Consider the following 17,594-nt stretch of genomic DNA (forward strand, 5'->3'; position numbering starts at 1 on the left):
TCCGCTCCTTTTACCTTCCCTTTTCCTCCCAGATTAACAAATCACATGTAAACTAGTAGCAAAACTCTTTAAATAGTCGTAGCCTACATATCGCTCAGGGCGATAGGTCAGGGTAAATAAATATAACTCAACTCAACTCAACTCTACTAGGCCGTATAGACGGCGGGCTATTCGTCCCGCCTACTACCCGTGCCGGACTAGACGATGTCAAACCCTAGTGTAGGCGCCGTTTAACTGCTGCTGCTACTACGAGTACTATATACGTGAGTATTGCGACTGGCAAACTGGTGCTTGTTTATTGCATCACCCTAGATTAAGAAATATCAAACCGACTAAAGACTTCCCTCTCGGCCTGGCTAAATTCCCGCAAAACCGTCTCCCTAATAGCCTTAGACCGGACTTCGGGCTTGCAACCGTAGTCTTTTGCGCAGTACAAGAACCCATGGTGATATCCAGTTACCGGATCAGGATCCACGGGTTGCGGCAAGCCATGTGTAGTCTGTGGCTCGAACTTGAAAGCCCAGATAAGCTTGGCAATGGATAGAAGCATGTTTCGCTCGGCTAGGTACATGCCGGGACAGATGCGCCGCCCAGCACCGTAGCCGTAGTGATCTCTCTTCTGCCAGTCGCCGCCTGCGACGTATTCAGGGGCGAGTTTGGGGTGGTCGCAGTACCTGTCCGGGTTGAACTTCTCAGGCTCGTCCCACACGTTCGGGTCCATGTGCATGCCCCAAACATTGAGGATAATAATTGTTCCCTTTGGAAGGAACTTGCCGTCTACCCAATCATCTACAAGTCGTGTCAGAGAACCAAACGCCACAAAGTAGCCGTAACAGGACTTACCTTGGCCCAGAGCATGCGGGAAACAAAGAGGCAAGATTGGTCGCCAGCGGTGTCCTTCTTTCACAATCATGTTGATGTAAGGAAGCTTGTCCATGTCTGACCACTGCGGAGACCTGTCTTCCCCGACCACTGTCGCGATTTCGCGGTAGGCCTTCTCTTGAACTTCTGGGTTCAGGATTAGCGCCTGAATGATCGCTAGGATAAGGGATGATGATGTGTCGGAGCCGCCCTCCATGAGCACACCACCAATAAACCGTAATTGGTCTCTCGGCAGTTGAGTCTTTTCCTGCTGATCAAGGACCACGTCCATGAAAGAACCAGCATTACGGACCTCGCGCCGCTTCAACACATCCTGTAGAATGTCCTCGTATAACGACTCCATCTGCTTCCCAACAGCCAAGGAGCGGGTCTTATAGTTGCCGAAAATCTTCTCGGGTATAGCTTTCAGCCAGGGGAAGATATCCACAGGAGGAGTGTTTCCTGTTTCCATTATCTCGGACCACGACTCCATTAACGTGTACAGGCGTCGCATGTACGTCGCTCTGGCATGTGGTGTTCGAATTCCAAAGACTAGATTATCAGCCTGGCCCAAGTGTAGGTGCTATACGGGACAGTCCTACCGATGGAGTTGCTAATACTGTTGCTGAACCGCTTCGGATGCAGCATATGGTCCTCAGGGAAGAGCATGTAGTCACGCACGAGCTGGACAGCTTCGGCGTTGACAAGGGGTAAATGCACCCGCTCCACCATGTTCTCTGTCAGATGCTGGTGAATAAGACGTCGAAAAGTCCGCCACTTATCTCCATAAAACATAACCAGGAGATGGTTGCCCTTCGTAATCAAATCGTGGGAGACGTAGGACGGCGGTCGGTGGCTGTAGATATTGCTTCTCTTATCTACGGTAGACTTGACGATCCTACGATCCGTAATCACCGCCATGGTAGCATTTCCGAGCTTCAGTGTGAAGAGGCCTCCATACTGACGGGCCCATTCGGTAAATCTGTATGCCATGAGCTTCCTATCCGCCCTGGGCCACAAGGGACCTTACTTGACATGGGTGTAGGACTTCGGCATCTGATGTAGATTTCCGATGAATGGCAAGGTCCTTGGCCCTATATGGATTTGTAAATCGCTAGCGCATGGAGTCTTTCATACAGTACTTACCGATGGGCATATCTTTTCTTCGATGCCCATACTTGAATGCGCCGTATACCATGTACAGTGCGAAGGCAATCGCCGAGAAAAAAAGCATAGTAGTCATGTTGAACACAGACGCCGTAGAGTTTACGATAATCGTTTAACCACGGCGATTAAGATGTTTATAGCTAGGTCTGACCTAGAGCATGCATGGGCGCTACCGCAGAGATGCGTCCCAATGGAGCGTTATGTCGGAGTACTTGACATGTTTGGTCACAAAAGGAGTTACTGGAGTGTGACAACAGTTCCGAAGAAGGTAAACGGGTAAACCGGAGTATGTCGACGAAACAGGTTTTGCTACTCCGCTTGTGCTACTTGCATCGAATCGAATTGAATCTTGCCGGAGCTGGTCCACAAAATCCCTCTTGCAGAACAGAAGGGTGACGTGGCCACGTATATATTTGAACCGGTAGGCGCCCGCCAAAAGCCAAACGCGCGATTCTTTCATGCAGCTAGCCATGGCGAGCCAGCGGGTTGACGTACATCATCATTTTGTACCATCATTCTACGTGCGGGGTATGCGGCTACGACAAACCCCGCTTTGAGAAATAATTGACTAATACCCCTTAGCATTGCAGGAAGGTGGCGGTGACCCCTCAGGATGGAAGGTCCCTGATTGGACACTGGACAAGGACCTCCAATTCAATGATGAGGAAGGAATCGCCTTTACTCTTCTCTCTATCACAGCGCCCGGCGCCGACATCCTTCCCCTCTCCAAACAAGCCAGCTTTTGCCGCGAGGCCAACGAGTTTGCAGCGCATGTCCGCTCTACCCACCCTACGCGCTACGGCTTCTTCGCCAGTATTCCTTCCCTGCTGGACCCAGCCTCCGCCCACAGCGAGCTTACCTACGCCCTGGATACCCTCCATGCTGACGGTGTCATCTTGTACACCCGCTATGGCTCCGATAATCACTACTTGGGTCACCCCGACTTTCGTTTCACGTGGGACCTTCTCGACTCTCGCGGCACAGTTGTTTTTGTCCATCCAACTCACCCAGTTGACACGGCCTTGGTGGACCCCTTCCTCCCTCAGCCAATGATTGACTACCCGCATGAAACTACCAGAGCGGCTGTCGATCTTATCGTCTCGGATACGCTGCGCTCGCACCCTAACGTCAAGGTCATCTTATCCCACGCAGGTGGCTCGCTACCTTATCTTGCATTGCGACCGGCGGCCATGCTGCCCTACATCCCGTCCGCGGAAGGAGCCGATGGTCACAAAAAGTCCACTAGAGACTTCCTGGAAGAAGCCAGAAGCTTCTACTTTGACACAGCGCTGTCGAGCAGCCATTTAACACTGGAGTTGCTGAAGGGATTCGCAAAGCCGGGGCACGTTCTGTTTGGGAGTGATTTTCCGTACGCGCCAACGCCGGCGATTCGACTGATGAACAAATTGGTTAACGATTATGAGAAGAAGGAAGCGGCTTACGCACGTGCTATCAACACTAGCGCAGCTGTGGCGCTGTTCCCGAGGCTTGCAAAGGTGTTGGACACTGGCGCAAAATCCGTTTAGCGTTTGTAGTTTGGAATCTGGTACCAATCATATGCGTTATTCTGTGTAGCAATCATGCATGTGCTTATCCCCACGGTCATTAGTTTAAAACAATCGCACTGTCGTACGGTGTGACTGCGAATCATCTTCTGGTGCGCCTAACGGTTTGTAATCTACCATTGTGTAAAACCTTTAAATAGTAAAATAGTAGTGTTGCAAAGGTTACGACATACCAATTAAAACAGGACGTTAGCTAATGCTATTTGTGAAGGAAAGATGAGTTTTTTTTGTGAGGCTAAAAAGTAAAGACTGTGCATCTATGGTAGATATGGATGCTGTAGTCTGTATTCATTCGTAGTCTTCAAAAACCTCCTGAGCCTCCTCAAATTCTCTTCTGATAGTCTCAGCTCTCTTTTCCGATCTGGGAGTAATCATACATTTATAGTCCCGGACGCACTGCAGGAAGCCGATACTCGACTCGACCTGGCCATTATCATCCGGACGCTTCCGGAAGTCAAAAGCCCAGAGCAGCTTTGCCATAGCAATGAAGAGATTTCGTTCCGCAAGGTGGATCCCAGGGCACACACGGCGCCCGGCACCGTACCCGAAGTGATCGCGGCCTGGACCGTCGCTTGTATACTGAGACGCGAGCTTCGGGTGGCTCTGGAAGCGCTCAGGCATAAAATCCTCTGGCTTCTCCCAGCGCTCCTCGTCGTGGTGCATGGCCCAGACGTTGAGCACAACGGTCGAGCCTTTGGGTATGAAATGGCCTCCAACCCAATCGTCTACTTTCATGTCAGCAGCTATTTGGCATATGGTCGATGCGACGCACCTTCGGCCACTGCATGAGAAACACCTAGTGGGCTAACGGGACGCCAACGGTGACTTTCTTTAATCATCATGTTGATATACGGGAGTTTAGCAAAGTCGGCCCACGTCGGGGACCTGTCTTCGCCAATGGCCGCATCGATCTCGGCTTGGGCTCTTTGTAACAGGTCAGCGCAGTGAGGGCAAAGAGGAGCGCTTTGCTTACCTCTTTTGAACTTCTGGAAACTCAATCATTGCTCGGACCATTGCGAGTATAAGAGAAGACGAAGTGTCCGAGCCGCCTTCCATGAGCACCCCGCCGAGGAAGTATAGTTTGCTCCATGAAAGACCGTTTTTCTCGTTCTGGTCCAAGACACGGTCAATAAAGGATCCTTTGTTTAGGCCCTGCGCGCGTCTGTTGATAACCCGATCCAGCACCTCGGTGTAAAGACCTGTCATTAGGTCGCCAACGCGAGTAGCACGCGACTTCCACCTGCCAAGGAACTTCTCTGGGATCAACTTGAGAAGCGGGAAGGAGTCAACTGGCGGTGTCGCGCCAAATTCCAGAATTTCGCTCCATTCGTTCATGAGCGAGAACAAACGGATCATGTAGTCGCTGTGGTGCGTCTTCGTCCTGATACCGAAAACTTCGAGAAATTAGTTATGAAAGACAATATCTTTGAGCGTCACGTACCAAGTGAATTAGTAATGCTGTTGCTGTAGCGCTTGGGATACTCCATGTGATCCTGGGGGGCAACCAAGAACTCATGCATCAGCTGTGTAGCTTCAGCATGCTGAAGCCGGAGATGTTGCTTCTCGCACATGGGTTCCATGAAGTACTGATGGATCAGCTTCCTAATGCGCCTCCATTCGTCCCCGTACTGCATCAGGAGCAAATGGTCTCCGTGAGTGATAAGATGGCCAACGTGAGAGACTGGACGGTGACTGTATATACTGCTTTTCCTATCCAGCAGTTCTTTAATCATGTGGGGGCTGGATATAACAAAGGTTGTGTTGGTAAAGCGCTTGAGCGTGTAAATGCCGCCGTATTGCTTCGCCCATTCCGTGAAACTGCCCCTGTCAGTCTGGATTATAGTTTAGGGTTGATGGAAACATACATGAAGTGCGCATTGTTTTTAGGAATCAAGTGCTCATTTCCAAGAACCGGCTTCGTATGAGGTCCTACAAGTTTGGTGAGTAACTGAATAGTAGTTCACGGGAGTCGCGCTACCTGGAGGCATGTCAGGGGCCCGTCGGCCCAGTTTCAGCAGGCGAAACAGCGAAATCAAGGCCAGAGATAAAAGAGCAACACAAGCAGTGCCGTACATCATAATCAAGTCCATGATGCTACATGCGATTATGATACCAGCAAAAGAACTGGTTTGTCTTGTATTTTTGAGGATGTGAGAATTTGCGCAATGAAGCCACCGGAAGGAAAGCGATAGAGGCAATCAAAACTCTACAAGGCAGTCACTGCAGTATCAGTTACTCATGCCATAACGGGAATAGAGGAGAATGGGCTATCGGAGTATGAAGCCTAGCTGTTTCCGGACTCCAGCTTCTCCGACCGCATGTGTAGCATGAAAAGCCTTGAACTGATCTAGTAAATGCATTTAAAGCGCACTCCGAGTGGATTTTCTACGGTAGCCAGCAATGAATTAGGTTAGGTTGATGATATTTTCGGGTAAGTGCTCCCCCGCAGTCGTTCCTGACCTCCGGTTTCTCCGCTTACTCCACTGATTACTCCTTTTAGTTATCCGACAAGCTGATACTGGACATCACATCCTGGTTGCTGGAGAAAAAGGGCACAGACCTGTCAACGCACTGTTTAATCATTAACACTAAGAATACGAACAGAGGTATACGAAAATCACGGCAAAGCCTCATAATTAGACGTGAGCAGGTCAATGTGAGTGAGCGACAGCGAAGTCATCATGTCCGGCTAAAAGGCCACCCTGATATTTTTTGGAGAATAATAAAAACTGTTCGCTGCAATTAATGTACGGTAATGATTTATGAAACGCCGCCTCAAAGCAGTATGAGGAAACCTCGCGGTTCTGTGTTCGTGCATCAAAACACTCATGCTCCATCGCCCTTAGGATGCCATGCTTGAAGTCAATGGGCCTCAAATATTCTTGTAGTGAGCATAGCCGTTTGGCAGTGGGATTTTCAAAGACAAAGCGTCTATTTAGAATCGGTGGATGCGATATTCTTCAAGTCACAAATTCCTCGGCAATCAATACATAAAGCAACAGGTTGACTATGGCAATCTAATCCTCAGAAACTGTTTCCCTTACCGCTCTAGCCTTCACACCATTGACCACCGGCTTGGTAGCATGACCATTTGTGAGCAGCGGTTGCTCGGTCAGATCAACCGTCCACTGCTCGTACTCGGCATTCAAAGGCTTGCCTTGGTCGAGAGCGACCTGCTCCTCCCACGGCTTGGCCTTGCTGTACGACTCCTCAACCAGGTGGCGCTGGAACCACGAGCCTTTCATCTTGGCCACGGCGTAGTCCCAATCGGTAGTGTACTCCTTGAAGAAAGGCTTGTACCCCAGCAGGCCACCAAGCCAGCGACCGAGAGCAACGCTCCCCCAGTATCCGATGAAGCGGCGGAACGGCACCCACTTTGGCGGCACCGAGTACGCGTCGCCACCATCTTGGATCTGGACGTGCGGGGTTAGCTGGAGCGATGCATGCATTTCCTGACACCAGCAGAAAGAGGGAGGAGGCTCACGGCCAAATATTGGATAAAGTTCAATTTCCCGTCGTGCAGCAGCGCATCGTGCCAGTAGCCGTACCAGTTCTCGAAGAAGATGCGATCGAGCTGGTAGTCCATGCCGCTGTCGGAGGCGCTCAGATACACCGTCATCTCGCCAGGCGAGTCCGGGTGGATATAAAAGCGGTGCACGCTTCCCGCCTTGACGGAGATCTCGCCATCCTCGGGGTAGACCTTCTTGTGGACGCCGTCGACCTCGATGCCCATGACGCCGGACTCGACGCGAAAGTACTCGGACTGGAACTGATGGAAGTGGAGCAGCGGGCCCTTGGGCCGCTCGGGAGAATCGATCAGCCGCCGCAGGTTCTCCGGAATTTCGCCCTCGACCGTGTGTTTGTATGTCTGCCGGAAGAGGAAGCACCGACCCGGTGGCGGCTCCAGAAATTCCGTGGTCAGAAGGCCGCCGAACCTGTATGCTTGTGTAAGCGGGCTTCATTTGTTGAAGTGTGCGGCGCATGCCTAGGTATGCATACTTTACGACTTTGGTCTGGCCAGCAGACACATGGTAGGGCACGAAGGGGCGGAAAAGCGGCATTTTGGTTTGAGTTGCAAGCGTATTCGAGTACCTAGCGACTGTAGTTTCCACGAGCCCGCCTCAACGAGCTCGCCTGTCACAATATATCCGTCGGACAAAGTCTCGAATCTCATGACCGAAGCGGGCACCTCGATGGCCTCCAGAAAGGCGTTCGGAAAATTTTGTGGAGCCGCAACTCCAGCCGGGGCCCGAATAGGAATTTCCCGGTCGGGGAAAGCCTCCCTCCCGCTGTGGATCCCAACAAGGCTGAAATGGCAGCGGAGCCCTAATCTGTTCCATAGGGGCCAAAACGCCTCCGCGTCTTGCCGGATGGGGCCCTGGGAGCTGGCTGTTCCGTCCACCGCCCAAGACAGCAAATCTACGACTTCGATCTACTTTGAAAGCATGCATATGCATGCATATATCAAAGGTCAATGTCACAATGTACTGGGACGGCATCATCAGCTCGTCAGGCAACTTGAGCACCTCAACCAGGAGAGCACCACCTTCAGACAATACATTATTAGATTTCTTTTTTCCATCTTTGTTTAGATTTTTCCGGCTCAAACACCACAATGGAGACTCCACGCCCTTCCACTCCCCCCCTCAATGAGCGCTCCTCTGGAATCTCGACGCCAATTATCTTGGACAGCCCATCCAGCAGCAGCGAGCACGGGGGCCTTGTAAGAGCGCCCACTTCCTATCCTCACACGGTGCAGTTGAGCTAACGCGGTGCAGGCCGAGTCCAACGACGTCGCCGTCGTGGGCATGGCATGCCGGGTCGCCGGCGGCAACCACAGCCCCGAACAGCTCTGGGAGTCCATCCTTGCCAAGCGCGATGCCTCGTCCGAGATCCCGCCCATGCGGTGGGAGCCGTACAAGCATCGGGACGTGCGCAACGTGAAAGAGCTGCAGAAAACGACGAGGCGCGGCTACTTCCTCGATGCGCTTGAGAACTTTGACCCCGCCTTCTTCGGCATCTCGCCCAAGGAGGCGGAGCAGATGGACCCACAGCAGCGCCTCTCGCTCGAAGTTACCTGGGAGGCGCTCGAGAACGCGGGCATTGATCCTAAAGCGCTGTCCGGCTCCGACACGGCCGTCTTTATGGGCGTCAACTCGGACGACTACAGTAAGCTGCTGCTCGAGGACCTGCCCAACGTCGACGCGTGGATGGGCATCGGCACAGCCTACTGCGGCGTACCGAATCGGATCTCGTACCACTTGAATTTGATGGGCCCCAGTACGGCCGTGGACGCCGCGTGCGCCAGCTCGCTCGTGGCCATCCACCACGGCCGCCAGGCTATCTTAACCGGCGAATCCAAGGTCGCCATCACGGGCGGCGTGAACGCGCTTTGTGGGCCGGGTCTGACACGCGTGCTGGACAAGGCCGGAGCCATCTCACCGGATGGGTCGTGTTTGTCGTTCGACGAAAGCGCGCACGGCTACGGGCGAGGAGAAGGTGCCGCGGTCGTGGTGCTGAAGCGTCTGGGTGACGCCATCAGAGAAGGAGACAACATTATCGCCCTGTTGAAAGGATCAGCCGTTGCGCAAGACGGCAAGACGAACGGCATCATGGCGCCCAACGCCAAGGCTCAAGAGCTCGTTGCGCGCCAGGCCCTGAGCCAGGCCAAGATCGAACCTGCCACGGTCGAGTACGTCGAGGCGCACGCGACGTCGACGCCTCTGGGCGACCCCACCGAAGTGTCGGCCATTTCGGCCGTCTACGGCGCCGACAGGCCCAAGCCAGTCATGCTCGGCTCCGTCAAGCCAAATGTGGGCCATCTCGAGGCCGGCGCGGGGGCCGTTGGCTTCATCAAAGCCGTCTTGGCCATGAACAAGGAGCAGTTCCCACCCCAGGCCAACCTGACGAAGCTCAACTCCAAGGTCGACTGGGCCAAGTCGGGCGTTGAGGTGGTGCGCGAGGCTGCTGCGTGGGCCACGAGCGGCTTGAATCTTCGTCGCGCGGCCATTTGCTCCTATGGATACGGCGGCACTGTCTCGCACGCCGTCATCGAACAACGACCCTTTGACATGGTACCGGAACAGAAGTCTCCTCATGGCCCCGTCATGCTCGTCATCTCGACACCGCAGGAGAAGAGGCTCTCTACGCAGGCCACTGCTCTGGCGGCGTGGATGACGGGCGCTGGAAAGAAAGAGCCGTTAAGCTCCATTGCCCACACGCTGGCTCTACGTCGGGCGCACCACGACTACCGCGCTGCGTTCGTCGTTGAAAGCCACGAGCAGGCTGCCGAGGCGCTCAACGCCTTTGCGGCCGGCAACAAGACCGAGTGGAGCTCACAGGATGTTGCCCTCGCGCCTACTGCCAGAAAAGACGTCGTTTGGGTCTTCTCCGGCCACGGCGCTCAGTGGAAGGATATGGGCAAGGAACTCATCAAGAACCCCGTCTTCCACAAGGCCATTGCACCTCTCGACGCCATTACGAAGAAGGACGCGGGCTTCTCGGCCATCGATACCCTCAGCAGCGGCCAGTTTGAGGAGTCGGACAAGGTGCAAGTGCTGACGTACGTCATGCAAATCGGACTCACTGCACTGCTCCGGTCCAAGGGAGTGAGCCCGCATGCCGTCATCGGGCACTCGGTGGGTGAAATCGCGGCTTCAGTGGTAGCCGGCTGTCTGACGCCCGAAGAGGGCGCCCTGATAGTCTCGCGAAGGGCTCGGCTCTACGCCCGCGTCAAGGGCCAAGGAGCCATGTTCCTCGTGAACCTACCCTTCGAGCAGGTCAGGAGCGAGCTCGGCGACCGTGACGGCGTTGTCGCGGCCATAGACTCGTCGCCGTCGTCGTGCGTTGTCAGCGGCAAAGCCGAGGCGGTGCAAGCGTATGCCGACACGGTCAAGCAGCGCGGCATCAAGGCTGCCAAGGTTGCCACCGACATTGCCTTCCACGCGACAGGGATGTTGACGCCGCTGGCTGCTCCGTTGGCGGCGGCGCTGGTGGGCGATATCAAGCCGCTCCCGGCGTCGGTGCCGCTCTACTCGACGTCGGACGGGAACCCGCGGTCCGATGCGGCGCGGGACGTCGAGTACTGGGTGCGCAACATGGTCAACCCGGTACTTCTCACGTCGGCGGTGCGGGCCGCCATGTCGGACGGATTCAAGCTGTTCCTCGAGGTCTCCAGCCACCCGATCGTGTCACACTCGATCAACGAGACGGCCATGGACGACGAAGACGCGGCCGTCCTCCCCACGCTCCGGCGCAACAAGCCCGCCGAGACATGCGTGCAGCAGGCCGTGGGCGCGCTGTACGTCAAGGCGGCCAACGTCGACCTCGGCAAGCCGCTCGGGCGGCACTGGGCGCCCGGGGTGCCCGGCACGCAGTGGGCGCACAAGGCCATCTGGCGCAAGGTGGAGACGGGCAATCCCCTGACAGCCGGCAGCCTGACGCACGACGTCGACAAGCACACGCTGCTCGGCCTGCGGAGCGTCGTGGCCGGCACCGACACGGTGCTGTACACGACCAAGCTCGACAACAACACCAAGCCCTTCCCGGGCAGCCACCCGCTGCACGGCACCGAGATTGTGCCCGCAGCGGCCCTCGTCAACACCTTCCACCACGCCACGGGCGCCGATACCTTGTCGAATGTCGTGTTGCGCGTGCCCGTGGCCATCAACGCCCCTCGCGACGTCCAGGTCGTCGTGGTTGGCGACACGGTCAAGATCGCATCGCGTCTGCAGCAGAGCGGCGACGACCAATCGTGGGCCACACACACGACGGCGCACTGGAGCGCCAAGAAGGCAGCGGACGAGGTGGACGAGGCGGCCGAGGTGGACATTTCGGCCTGCAAGCAGCGCATCGGCACGGCGCTGCCGGCCAACTTCTCCATCGACTACCTGGACAAGGTGGGCGTGTCGGCCATGGGCTTCCCCTGGGCCGTGACGGAGCACTACGGCAACCTCAAGGAGATGATTGCGCGCGTCGACGTGGCGCCGGGCGTCGAAGGACTGCCATGGGACGCGGCGTCGTGGGCGCCCATACTCGACGCGGCCACGTCGGTGGGCTCGACCATCTTCTTCGACCAGCCCAGGCTGCGCATGCCGGCGCAGATTGAGCGGGTGCGCTTCCTCGCGCCGTACGGCACCGCACCGCCCAAGACGGGCTGGCTGCATGTGCAAGACGCGTCGGAGCGCGGGGCGCCCGCCGTGCACGTCAGCGTGTGCGACGAGGCGGGCTGCGTGCTCGTCAAGTTCGAGTCGATGCGCTTCTCCGAGATCGAGGGCACGCCGGGCGTCAGCGGCAGCGTCGAGAGCCTCGTGCACAACCTCGCGTGGGTGCCCGCCTCGTTTTCCCACAAGCCCATGCCGTGCGAGTCGGTCGTCCTGGTGTCGGATGACGCGGCCATCCTCGACAAGTACGCAAGGCAGCTCGCGCCTCATTCCAAGCGCATCGTGCAGTTGCCCGACGCCGCCGCCTTGCAAGCAGTGCATGTCGCGCCCAACACGGCCGTCATCTACTGCCCTGGTCCGGCCGCCTCTCTGGCCGACGTCCCCACCAAGGCCGAAGCATTCATCGCCGAGCTGCTCGCTCTCACCAAGCATCTCGTGTCCTCCAGCGGTGCAAACAACCACAAGCTCTTCGCCATCACCACGGCCGTCGCCGATGCCCAAACGCCCACGGCTCTCGCCCACGCCCCGCTGCACGGCCTCGCTCGCATCATTGCCTCGGAGCACCCCGATCAGTGGGGCGCCCTAATCGACGCCGAGCCCGATGCTCCCTTCCCCGTCCTCGCGCTCAAGTACGTCCGCGACCAAGACGTCGTGCGCGTCCAGGACGGTCTGCCCCGCGTCGCCCGCTTGCAGCCGCTGCCGCGCGACCGGCTGCAATCGACAACGACGCTGCTCCCTCGCCCCGACGGCACCTATCTCATCACCGGCGGCCTGGGAGCCCTGGGCCTCGAGGTCGCCGCCTGGCTGGTCGACAAGGGCGCTCGCCGCGTGCTTTTGGCTTCGCGGCGCGGCCTGCCCCCACGCAACGAGTGGCATCGCCTGCCCGCCGACGACGCCCGCCGCCAAGCCGTGCAGCGCATCGCAAGCCTCGAGCAGGCGGGCGCGACGGTGCACGCGGTCGCGCTCGACGTGGGCGCCGAGGGGGCGGCTGACGCCATCGTGGCCGCGCTGCAGCGCCTGGACTTGCCCCCCGTGCGCGGCGTGGTGCACGCGGCGGGCACGCTCGAGGACCAACTCATCCTCGAAACGACGGGCGACTCGTTCTCGCGCGTCCTCGCGCCCAAGGTCGCGGGCGCGCTGGCCCTGCACGCGGCGTTTCCGCCCGCGACGCTCGACTGGCTCGTGCTGTTCAGCTCGTGCGGGCAGCTGTTCGGCTTCCCGGGGCAGGGCAGCTACGCCAGCGGCAACGCGTTCCTGGACGCGCTGGCGACGGCTCGACGGGCGCAGGGAGACCGGGCCGTCGCGGTGCAGTGGACCAGCTGGCGCGGGCTGGGCATGGCGGCCAGCACCGATTTCATCAATGCCGAGCTCGAGAGCAAGGGCATCACCGACATGACCGTCGACGAGGCGTTCCGCGCGTGGGAGCACCTGGGCCGCTACGACGTCGACCACGGCGTGGTGCTGCGCAGCCGGGCGCTGGACGCGGACGAGGCGCTGCCGGCGCCCATCCTTGCGGACATTGCCGTCAGGCGCATGGGATCGGCAGGCGGCGACGGGGCCGAGGGTGGGGGCGAAACGGGCGGGAGCGGGAGCGGGAGCGGGAGCGGGAGCGAGATGCCGGCGGGAGAGGCGGAGCGGAAGGCGTGGGTCGAGGCCAAGATCCGGGCCATCCTCGCCGAGGTGCTGATGCTGAGCGGGGCCGACGAGGTCGACGGGCGCGCGGCGATCGCGGATCTGGGCGTCGACAGCGTCATGACGGTGACGCTGCGGCGCAAGCTGCAGGGCGCGCTGAAGGTCAAGGTGCCGCCGACGCTGACGTGGAGCCATCCCACTGCGAGGCACCTGGCGGCGTGGTTTTCCGAGCGTATACGTAGTATGTAACTAGCACTCGACTCCGGTTCCTCCATGCGGCAAAGCCCCCGCAAGCATGCAATATTAAATCCCTTGCGACTGTGACTGCGAGACACTTACCACGACTTCCATACACGATGCCCAGGATCCTCCTCACCGGCGGCAGCGGCTTCATCGCCACCCACGTCCTCGAGACGCTGCTGGCCCGCGGCCACTCGGTCGTGACGACGGTGCGCAGCGCGCAAAAAGGCCGCCGCATCGTCGACGCGCACCCCAGCGTCGACTTTGTCGTTGTCGAGGACATTGCGCGCGCCGGCGGTAACTTCGCACCTTCGCTTTCGGCCTTCTTTGAATCCATTGACTGACTGACTCGCTGCAGCCTTCGACAAGGCCGTCATGGCCTCGCCGCCTTTTGACGCCGTCGTGCACACGGCCAGCCCGTACCACTTCCACGCCAAGGACAACAAGAGCGAGCTCCTCGAGCCGGGTGCGTAGTGGCGGCACCCACCCACCTACCTACCTACCTACCTGGGCTGACGCATCAATACTCACAGCCGTCAACGGCACCGTCGGCTTGCTGCAGGCCATCAAGAAGCACGCACCCTCGGTCAAGCGCGTCGTCATCACCTCATCCTCGGCCGCCATCCTCGACCAGGCCCAGCCCACAAAGACCTTCTCCGAGGCCGACTGGTGCCCCGTCACCGAGGAGCAGGCCCTCGTCGGCCCCGCCAACGGCTATCGCGCCAGCAAGACCTTTGCCGTACTTGCCACTTCCCTACCGTACCAATACACAAGATTTTGACTCGCTCGCACCACAGGAACGCGCGGCTTGGAACTTTGTCGCCGACGAACGTCCCAACTTCACCCTCGCCGTGGTACGCAATTCCCAGCACCAGGAGATGGAGATGGAGAAAGAGAAAGAAAGAGGAAAAAAAAAAAAAAAAAAAAAAAGGAAAAGGAAAAGAAAAAAACCTAATAACTGTTGACTAACTCATCTATTGCGCAGTGTAACCCGCCCCTTGTCCTCGGCCCCGTTCAGCACCATCTCGACTCCCTCGCCGCCCTCAACACGTCCAACCAACGCATCCGCGACCTCATCACCGGCGCGGCCAAGGCCGCCTGCCCTCCGACGGGCAACCACCTGTTCGTCGACGTGCGCGACCTGGCCCTCGCCCACGCTCTGGCCGTCGAGTCGCCCGCCGCCGCGGGCCAGCGCTTTTTCCTCGTCGGCGGCAAGTTCTCCAACAAGGAAATCGTCCAAATCATCGCCGCTGAGTTTCCCGAGCTCCGGGCCAAGCTGCCCGAGGGCGACGCGCTGAAGCCCGGCGATTATCCCGAGAGAGGCTCGTACGGGTTCGATAGCTCCAAGGCGAAGGAGGTGTTGGGGCTCTCGTTTAGGCCATTGAGGGATAGCGTGGTGGATGCAGTAAGGAGCCTGCAGGCGCTTGGCGCGTGAGGGGATGACACAGGAGATCGATTTGCGTACCGGCAGATAGACGCATGGCCAGAATTGGAAATGTAGAACGTTGCAACAGTGTCGTCTAAACTCCGAGTCTCCAGCCCACTTGCCGAATCGACGTCCTGCGAAAGCTTGTTTCTTGAGAGATCTTCGAGGCTCCGGAGCTCCATTTGGAACTGATCGGGGGCTCCGGAGCCTCAAGCCGCGTCGGGAAATGCCCTGGTTTCCGCGTGCGTAGTAGTCTCGGAGGGAGGGCATGATGGCAGAGCAACCGGAGTTGGATCGCAACATGCGGGGAACGACAGTGGCACTGTGTTCCAGACTCGACTCCGGCTCCCTCGTCTCTCTCTGCCCTAATGCCACTGTCGGCCATGGAAATGTTGGGTAAGAAGGATGAAAAGGAAGGAGCACGACTTATAGCGCAAGGCAGGCAGACTCCCTCTCAACAGCCGCAATCATCATGTTCTTCCCATTGGCCCTTTTGGTCCTAGCCCATCAAGTCGCGAGCAACCAGACATGCCGCTGCATCCCCGGCGATGCATGCTGGCCGAGCGGCTACGAATGGGCGCGCTTCAACGCCAGCATCGGGGGCAAGCTTGTCGCCTCGCAGCAGCTCGCGTCGGTCTGCCACGACCCCACCTACGACGCGGCGCAGTGCAACTACATGCGCCAGAACTGGATCCAGCCTTGGCTGCAGTGCGTACGGCCCTTCCCTCTGAGCGAACAACGTGTGTGACTCGGGCGGTGTAGTGATGCTTCGTCGTCGTCGATCATGGCGGCGGCCGTCGCGAACGAGAGCTGCGACGCATTTACGCCGCGGGCGCAGCCCTGCGTGGCGGGCAGCACCGTGGCGTACGCGGTGAAGGCGTCGGACGCGTCCGACATTGCGCAGACCATCTCTTTCGCGCGCAGCAAGAACGTCCGGCTGGTTGTCCGCAACACTGGGCACGAGTAAGTGGTGGTTGTTGTTGTTGTGGAGGTTGGGCAGTGCTGACGCAAACAGCTACATGGGCAAGTCGACGGGCGCGGGGGCGCTCGCGGTGTGGACGCACCACATGAAGAAGACTGAGGCGGTCTGGTACAACAGCACGCATTACAGCGGGCGGGCGATCAGGCTCGGGGCCGGGGTGCAGGTGGAAGAGGCGTACGAGGCGGCCGGACGGGCTCGGGCGGTCGTGGTGGGCGGAGACTGCGACACAGTGGGCGTGACGGGCGGGTACCTGCAGGGCGGCGGGCACAGCGCGCTAAGCTCGCTGCACGGCATGGCCGCAGACGCCATCCTGGAGTGGGAAGTCGTCGACGGGCGCGGCCGCTTGCTCACCGCGACGCGCCACCACCACCGCGACCTGTACTGGGCCCTCTCGGGCGGCGGCGGCGGCACGTACGGCGTGGCCGTGTCGGTCGTGGTGAAGGCGCATGCCGACACGCCCGTAGCGGGAGCCCAGCTGCGCTTTGGCTCCGTCGACGCGCCCGCGTTTGACGCCGCAGTGGCCAAGTACCACGACCACCTGCTGCCCGCCCTGACGGCTGCCAACGGCACCGCCATCGCCCAGATAACAAGCTCGACGTTTCTGCTGAGCCCGCTGACGCTTCCGGGCGCGACCAACGGGACGGCACACACGCTGCTAACACCGCTGCTAAACCACCTGGACGCGGCAAACATCCCCTACGACCTCAACCTCACCCACTCGGCCTCGTGGATCGACCACTGGCGCCGTCTGATCAAGCCCAACCCCACCCAGCGCGTGCAAAACGCCCAGTACGGCGGCTGGCTGGTGCCGCGCGACGTGCACCCCGCTGACCTGCGCCGCCAAGTGCGCACCATCACCGACGCCGGCTGCGTCTTTGTCGCCATCGCCCTGGACGCTTCCCGCAACCATGCCGAAAACGCCGTGCTGCCCGCGTGGCGCACGGCGGCCATGAACGTCATCCTATCAACGTGAGGACTCCCGTCGTACCTAATCCATCCATCCATGGCGCTGACAAACCGCCCTAGGCCCTGGCCGCTGGCCGCCGACCTTGCGCAGATGAAGGCCCGCGCCGACCTCATGACCAAGACGTGCGTGCCGGCCCTAGCGCGCCTCGCTCCCGACGCCGGCGCCTATCTGAACGAGGTATGTGCGAGTACTCATCTCGGCCGCCAGCAAGCTAATTCTTGCCCAGGCCGATCCGAACCAGCCCGACTGGAAGCGCGCCTTTTACGGCGCCAACTACGACCGCCTGCTGCGCGTCAAGCGCGCGTACGACCCGCACGACGTCTTTTACGCCCATACCGCCGTGGGCAGCGACGCCTATCATCTCGATGCCGACGGCCGCCTTTGCAGAAGCTTGTAGTTAGTACATAGGAGGTGGAGGGGAATATGAAGAATAATGAGATTTGTACACTCGGGTTTCACCATGGGCTTCTACTCCGTACATATTCTCGTCTATCGTAACCATGTCAGCGTTGAAAACTAAGCACCGAGATACAGAGAACCAAATAACGTCCGTTACCGTAAAGCGAGATTCACCGGGAAGCGAGACGGTGAT

At 58.6% G+C, this 17,594-nt stretch overlaps 7 protein-coding genes across 7 annotated transcripts; 4 read left to right on the forward strand and 3 right to left on the reverse strand.

Moving 5' to 3' along the window:
• Positions 1-2,215, reverse strand: K452DRAFT_322925 (uncharacterized protein). Its single transcript, XM_033544576.1, has 5 exons — positions 2,008-2,215; positions 1,892-1,955; positions 1,464-1,843; positions 844-1,413; positions 1-789 (listed from the first exon to the last, which is right to left on the reverse strand). The coding sequence occupies exons 1-5, from the start codon at positions 2,102-2,104 to the stop codon at positions 314-316; spliced, it is 1,587 nt and encodes a 528-aa protein (XP_033391367.1). The 5' UTR covers positions 2,105-2,215; the 3' UTR covers positions 1-313.
• A 275-nt stretch (positions 2,216-2,490) lies between these two features.
• K452DRAFT_281193 (uncharacterized protein) lies at positions 2,491-3,592 on the forward strand. The gene is made up of 2 exons (XM_033539482.1): positions 2,491-2,556; positions 2,611-3,592. The coding sequence occupies exons 1-2, from the start codon at positions 2,499-2,501 to the stop codon at positions 3,552-3,554; spliced, it is 1,002 nt and encodes a 333-aa protein (XP_033391368.1). The 5' UTR covers positions 2,491-2,498; the 3' UTR covers positions 3,555-3,592.
• Positions 3,593-3,881: 289 nt separating this feature from the next.
• K452DRAFT_281196 (uncharacterized protein) lies at positions 3,882-5,903 on the reverse strand (the record flags this gene model as incomplete). The annotated part of the gene is made up of 6 exons (XM_033539483.1): positions 5,572-5,903; positions 5,459-5,522; positions 5,035-5,411; positions 4,567-4,987; positions 4,366-4,517; positions 3,882-4,321 (listed from the first exon to the last, which is right to left on the reverse strand). The coding sequence occupies exons 1-6, from the start codon at positions 5,681-5,683 to the stop codon at positions 3,882-3,884; spliced, it is 1,566 nt and encodes a 521-aa protein (XP_033391369.1). The 5' UTR covers positions 5,684-5,903.
• Positions 5,861-7,654, reverse strand: K452DRAFT_330104 (uncharacterized protein; the record flags this gene model as incomplete). Its single annotated transcript, XM_033545097.1, has 5 exons — positions 5,861-5,940; positions 6,418-6,474; positions 6,682-7,006; positions 7,078-7,528; positions 7,593-7,654. The coding sequence occupies 5 exons, from the start codon at positions 7,652-7,654 to the stop codon at positions 5,861-5,863; spliced, it is 975 nt and encodes a 324-aa protein (XP_033391370.1).
• A 578-nt stretch (positions 7,655-8,232) lies between these two features.
• Positions 8,233-14,093, forward strand: K452DRAFT_293051 (uncharacterized protein). Its single transcript, XM_033541489.1, has 3 exons — positions 8,233-8,316; positions 8,372-13,924; positions 13,986-14,093. The coding sequence occupies exon 2, from the start codon at positions 8,402-8,404 to the stop codon at positions 13,634-13,636; it is 5,235 nt and encodes a 1,744-aa protein (XP_033391371.1). The 5' UTR covers positions 8,233-8,316; positions 8,372-8,401; the 3' UTR covers positions 13,637-13,924; positions 13,986-14,093.
• Positions 13,744-15,380, forward strand: K452DRAFT_346791 (uncharacterized protein; the record flags this gene model as incomplete). The annotated part of the gene is made up of 5 exons (XM_033545480.1): positions 13,744-13,924; positions 13,986-14,093; positions 14,161-14,366; positions 14,425-14,481; positions 14,613-15,380. The coding sequence occupies 5 exons, from the start codon at positions 13,744-13,746 to the stop codon at positions 15,060-15,062; spliced, it is 1,002 nt and encodes a 333-aa protein (XP_033391372.1). The 3' UTR covers positions 15,063-15,380.
• On the forward strand, positions 15,316-17,477 carry K452DRAFT_293052 (uncharacterized protein). Its single transcript, XM_033541490.1, has 5 exons — positions 15,316-15,761; positions 15,816-16,016; positions 16,069-17,004; positions 17,062-17,179; positions 17,229-17,477. The coding sequence occupies exons 1-5, from the start codon at positions 15,526-15,528 to the stop codon at positions 17,397-17,399; spliced, it is 1,662 nt and encodes a 553-aa protein (XP_033391373.1). The 5' UTR covers positions 15,316-15,525; the 3' UTR covers positions 17,400-17,477.
• Positions 17,478-17,594: the final 117 nt, after the last annotated feature.

Source organism: Aplosporella prunicola (genome assembly GCF_010093885.1).
Source record: "Aplosporella prunicola CBS 121167 unplaced genomic scaffold K452scaffold_88, whole genome shotgun sequence".
NCBI classification, from domain to species: domain Eukaryota; kingdom Fungi; phylum Ascomycota; class Dothideomycetes; order Botryosphaeriales; family Aplosporellaceae; genus Aplosporella; species Aplosporella prunicola.

Excerpts from the sequence above, each read along its gene's own strand:
- K452DRAFT_293051 (XM_033541489.1), top strand. The coding sequence starts at position 8,402 with ATGGCATGCCGGGTCGCCGGCGGCAACCACAGCCCCGAACAGCTCTGG.
- K452DRAFT_322925 (XM_033544576.1), bottom strand. The coding sequence starts at position 2,104 with ATGACTACTATGCTTTTTTTCTCGGCGATTGCCTTCGCACTGTACATG. Across the intron at positions 1,414-1,463 it reads CAGTATTAGCAACTCCATCG|TCTTTGGAATTCGAACACCA; the intron begins GTAGGACTGTCC and ends CTGATAATCTAG. Across the intron at positions 790-843 it reads CCCGCATGCTCTGGGCCAAG|ATGATTGGGTAGACGGCAAG; the intron begins GTAAGTCCTGTT and ends CACGACTTGTAG.
- K452DRAFT_293052 (XM_033541490.1), top strand. The coding sequence starts at position 15,526 with ATGTTCTTCCCATTGGCCCTTTTGGTCCTAGCCCATCAAGTCGCGAGC. Across the intron at positions 17,005-17,061 it reads ATGAACGTCATCCTATCAAC|GCCCTGGCCGCTGGCCGCCG; the intron begins GTGAGGACTCCC and ends AAACCGCCCTAG. Across the intron at positions 17,180-17,228 it reads CCGGCGCCTATCTGAACGAG|GCCGATCCGAACCAGCCCGA; the intron begins GTATGTGCGAGT and ends ATTCTTGCCCAG.
- K452DRAFT_281193 (XM_033539482.1), top strand. The coding sequence starts at position 2,499 with ATGGCGAGCCAGCGGGTTGACGTACATCATCATTTTGTACCATCATTC. Across the intron at positions 2,557-2,610 it reads ACCATCATTCTACGTGCGGG|CATTGCAGGAAGGTGGCGGT; the intron begins GTATGCGGCTAC and ends AATACCCCTTAG.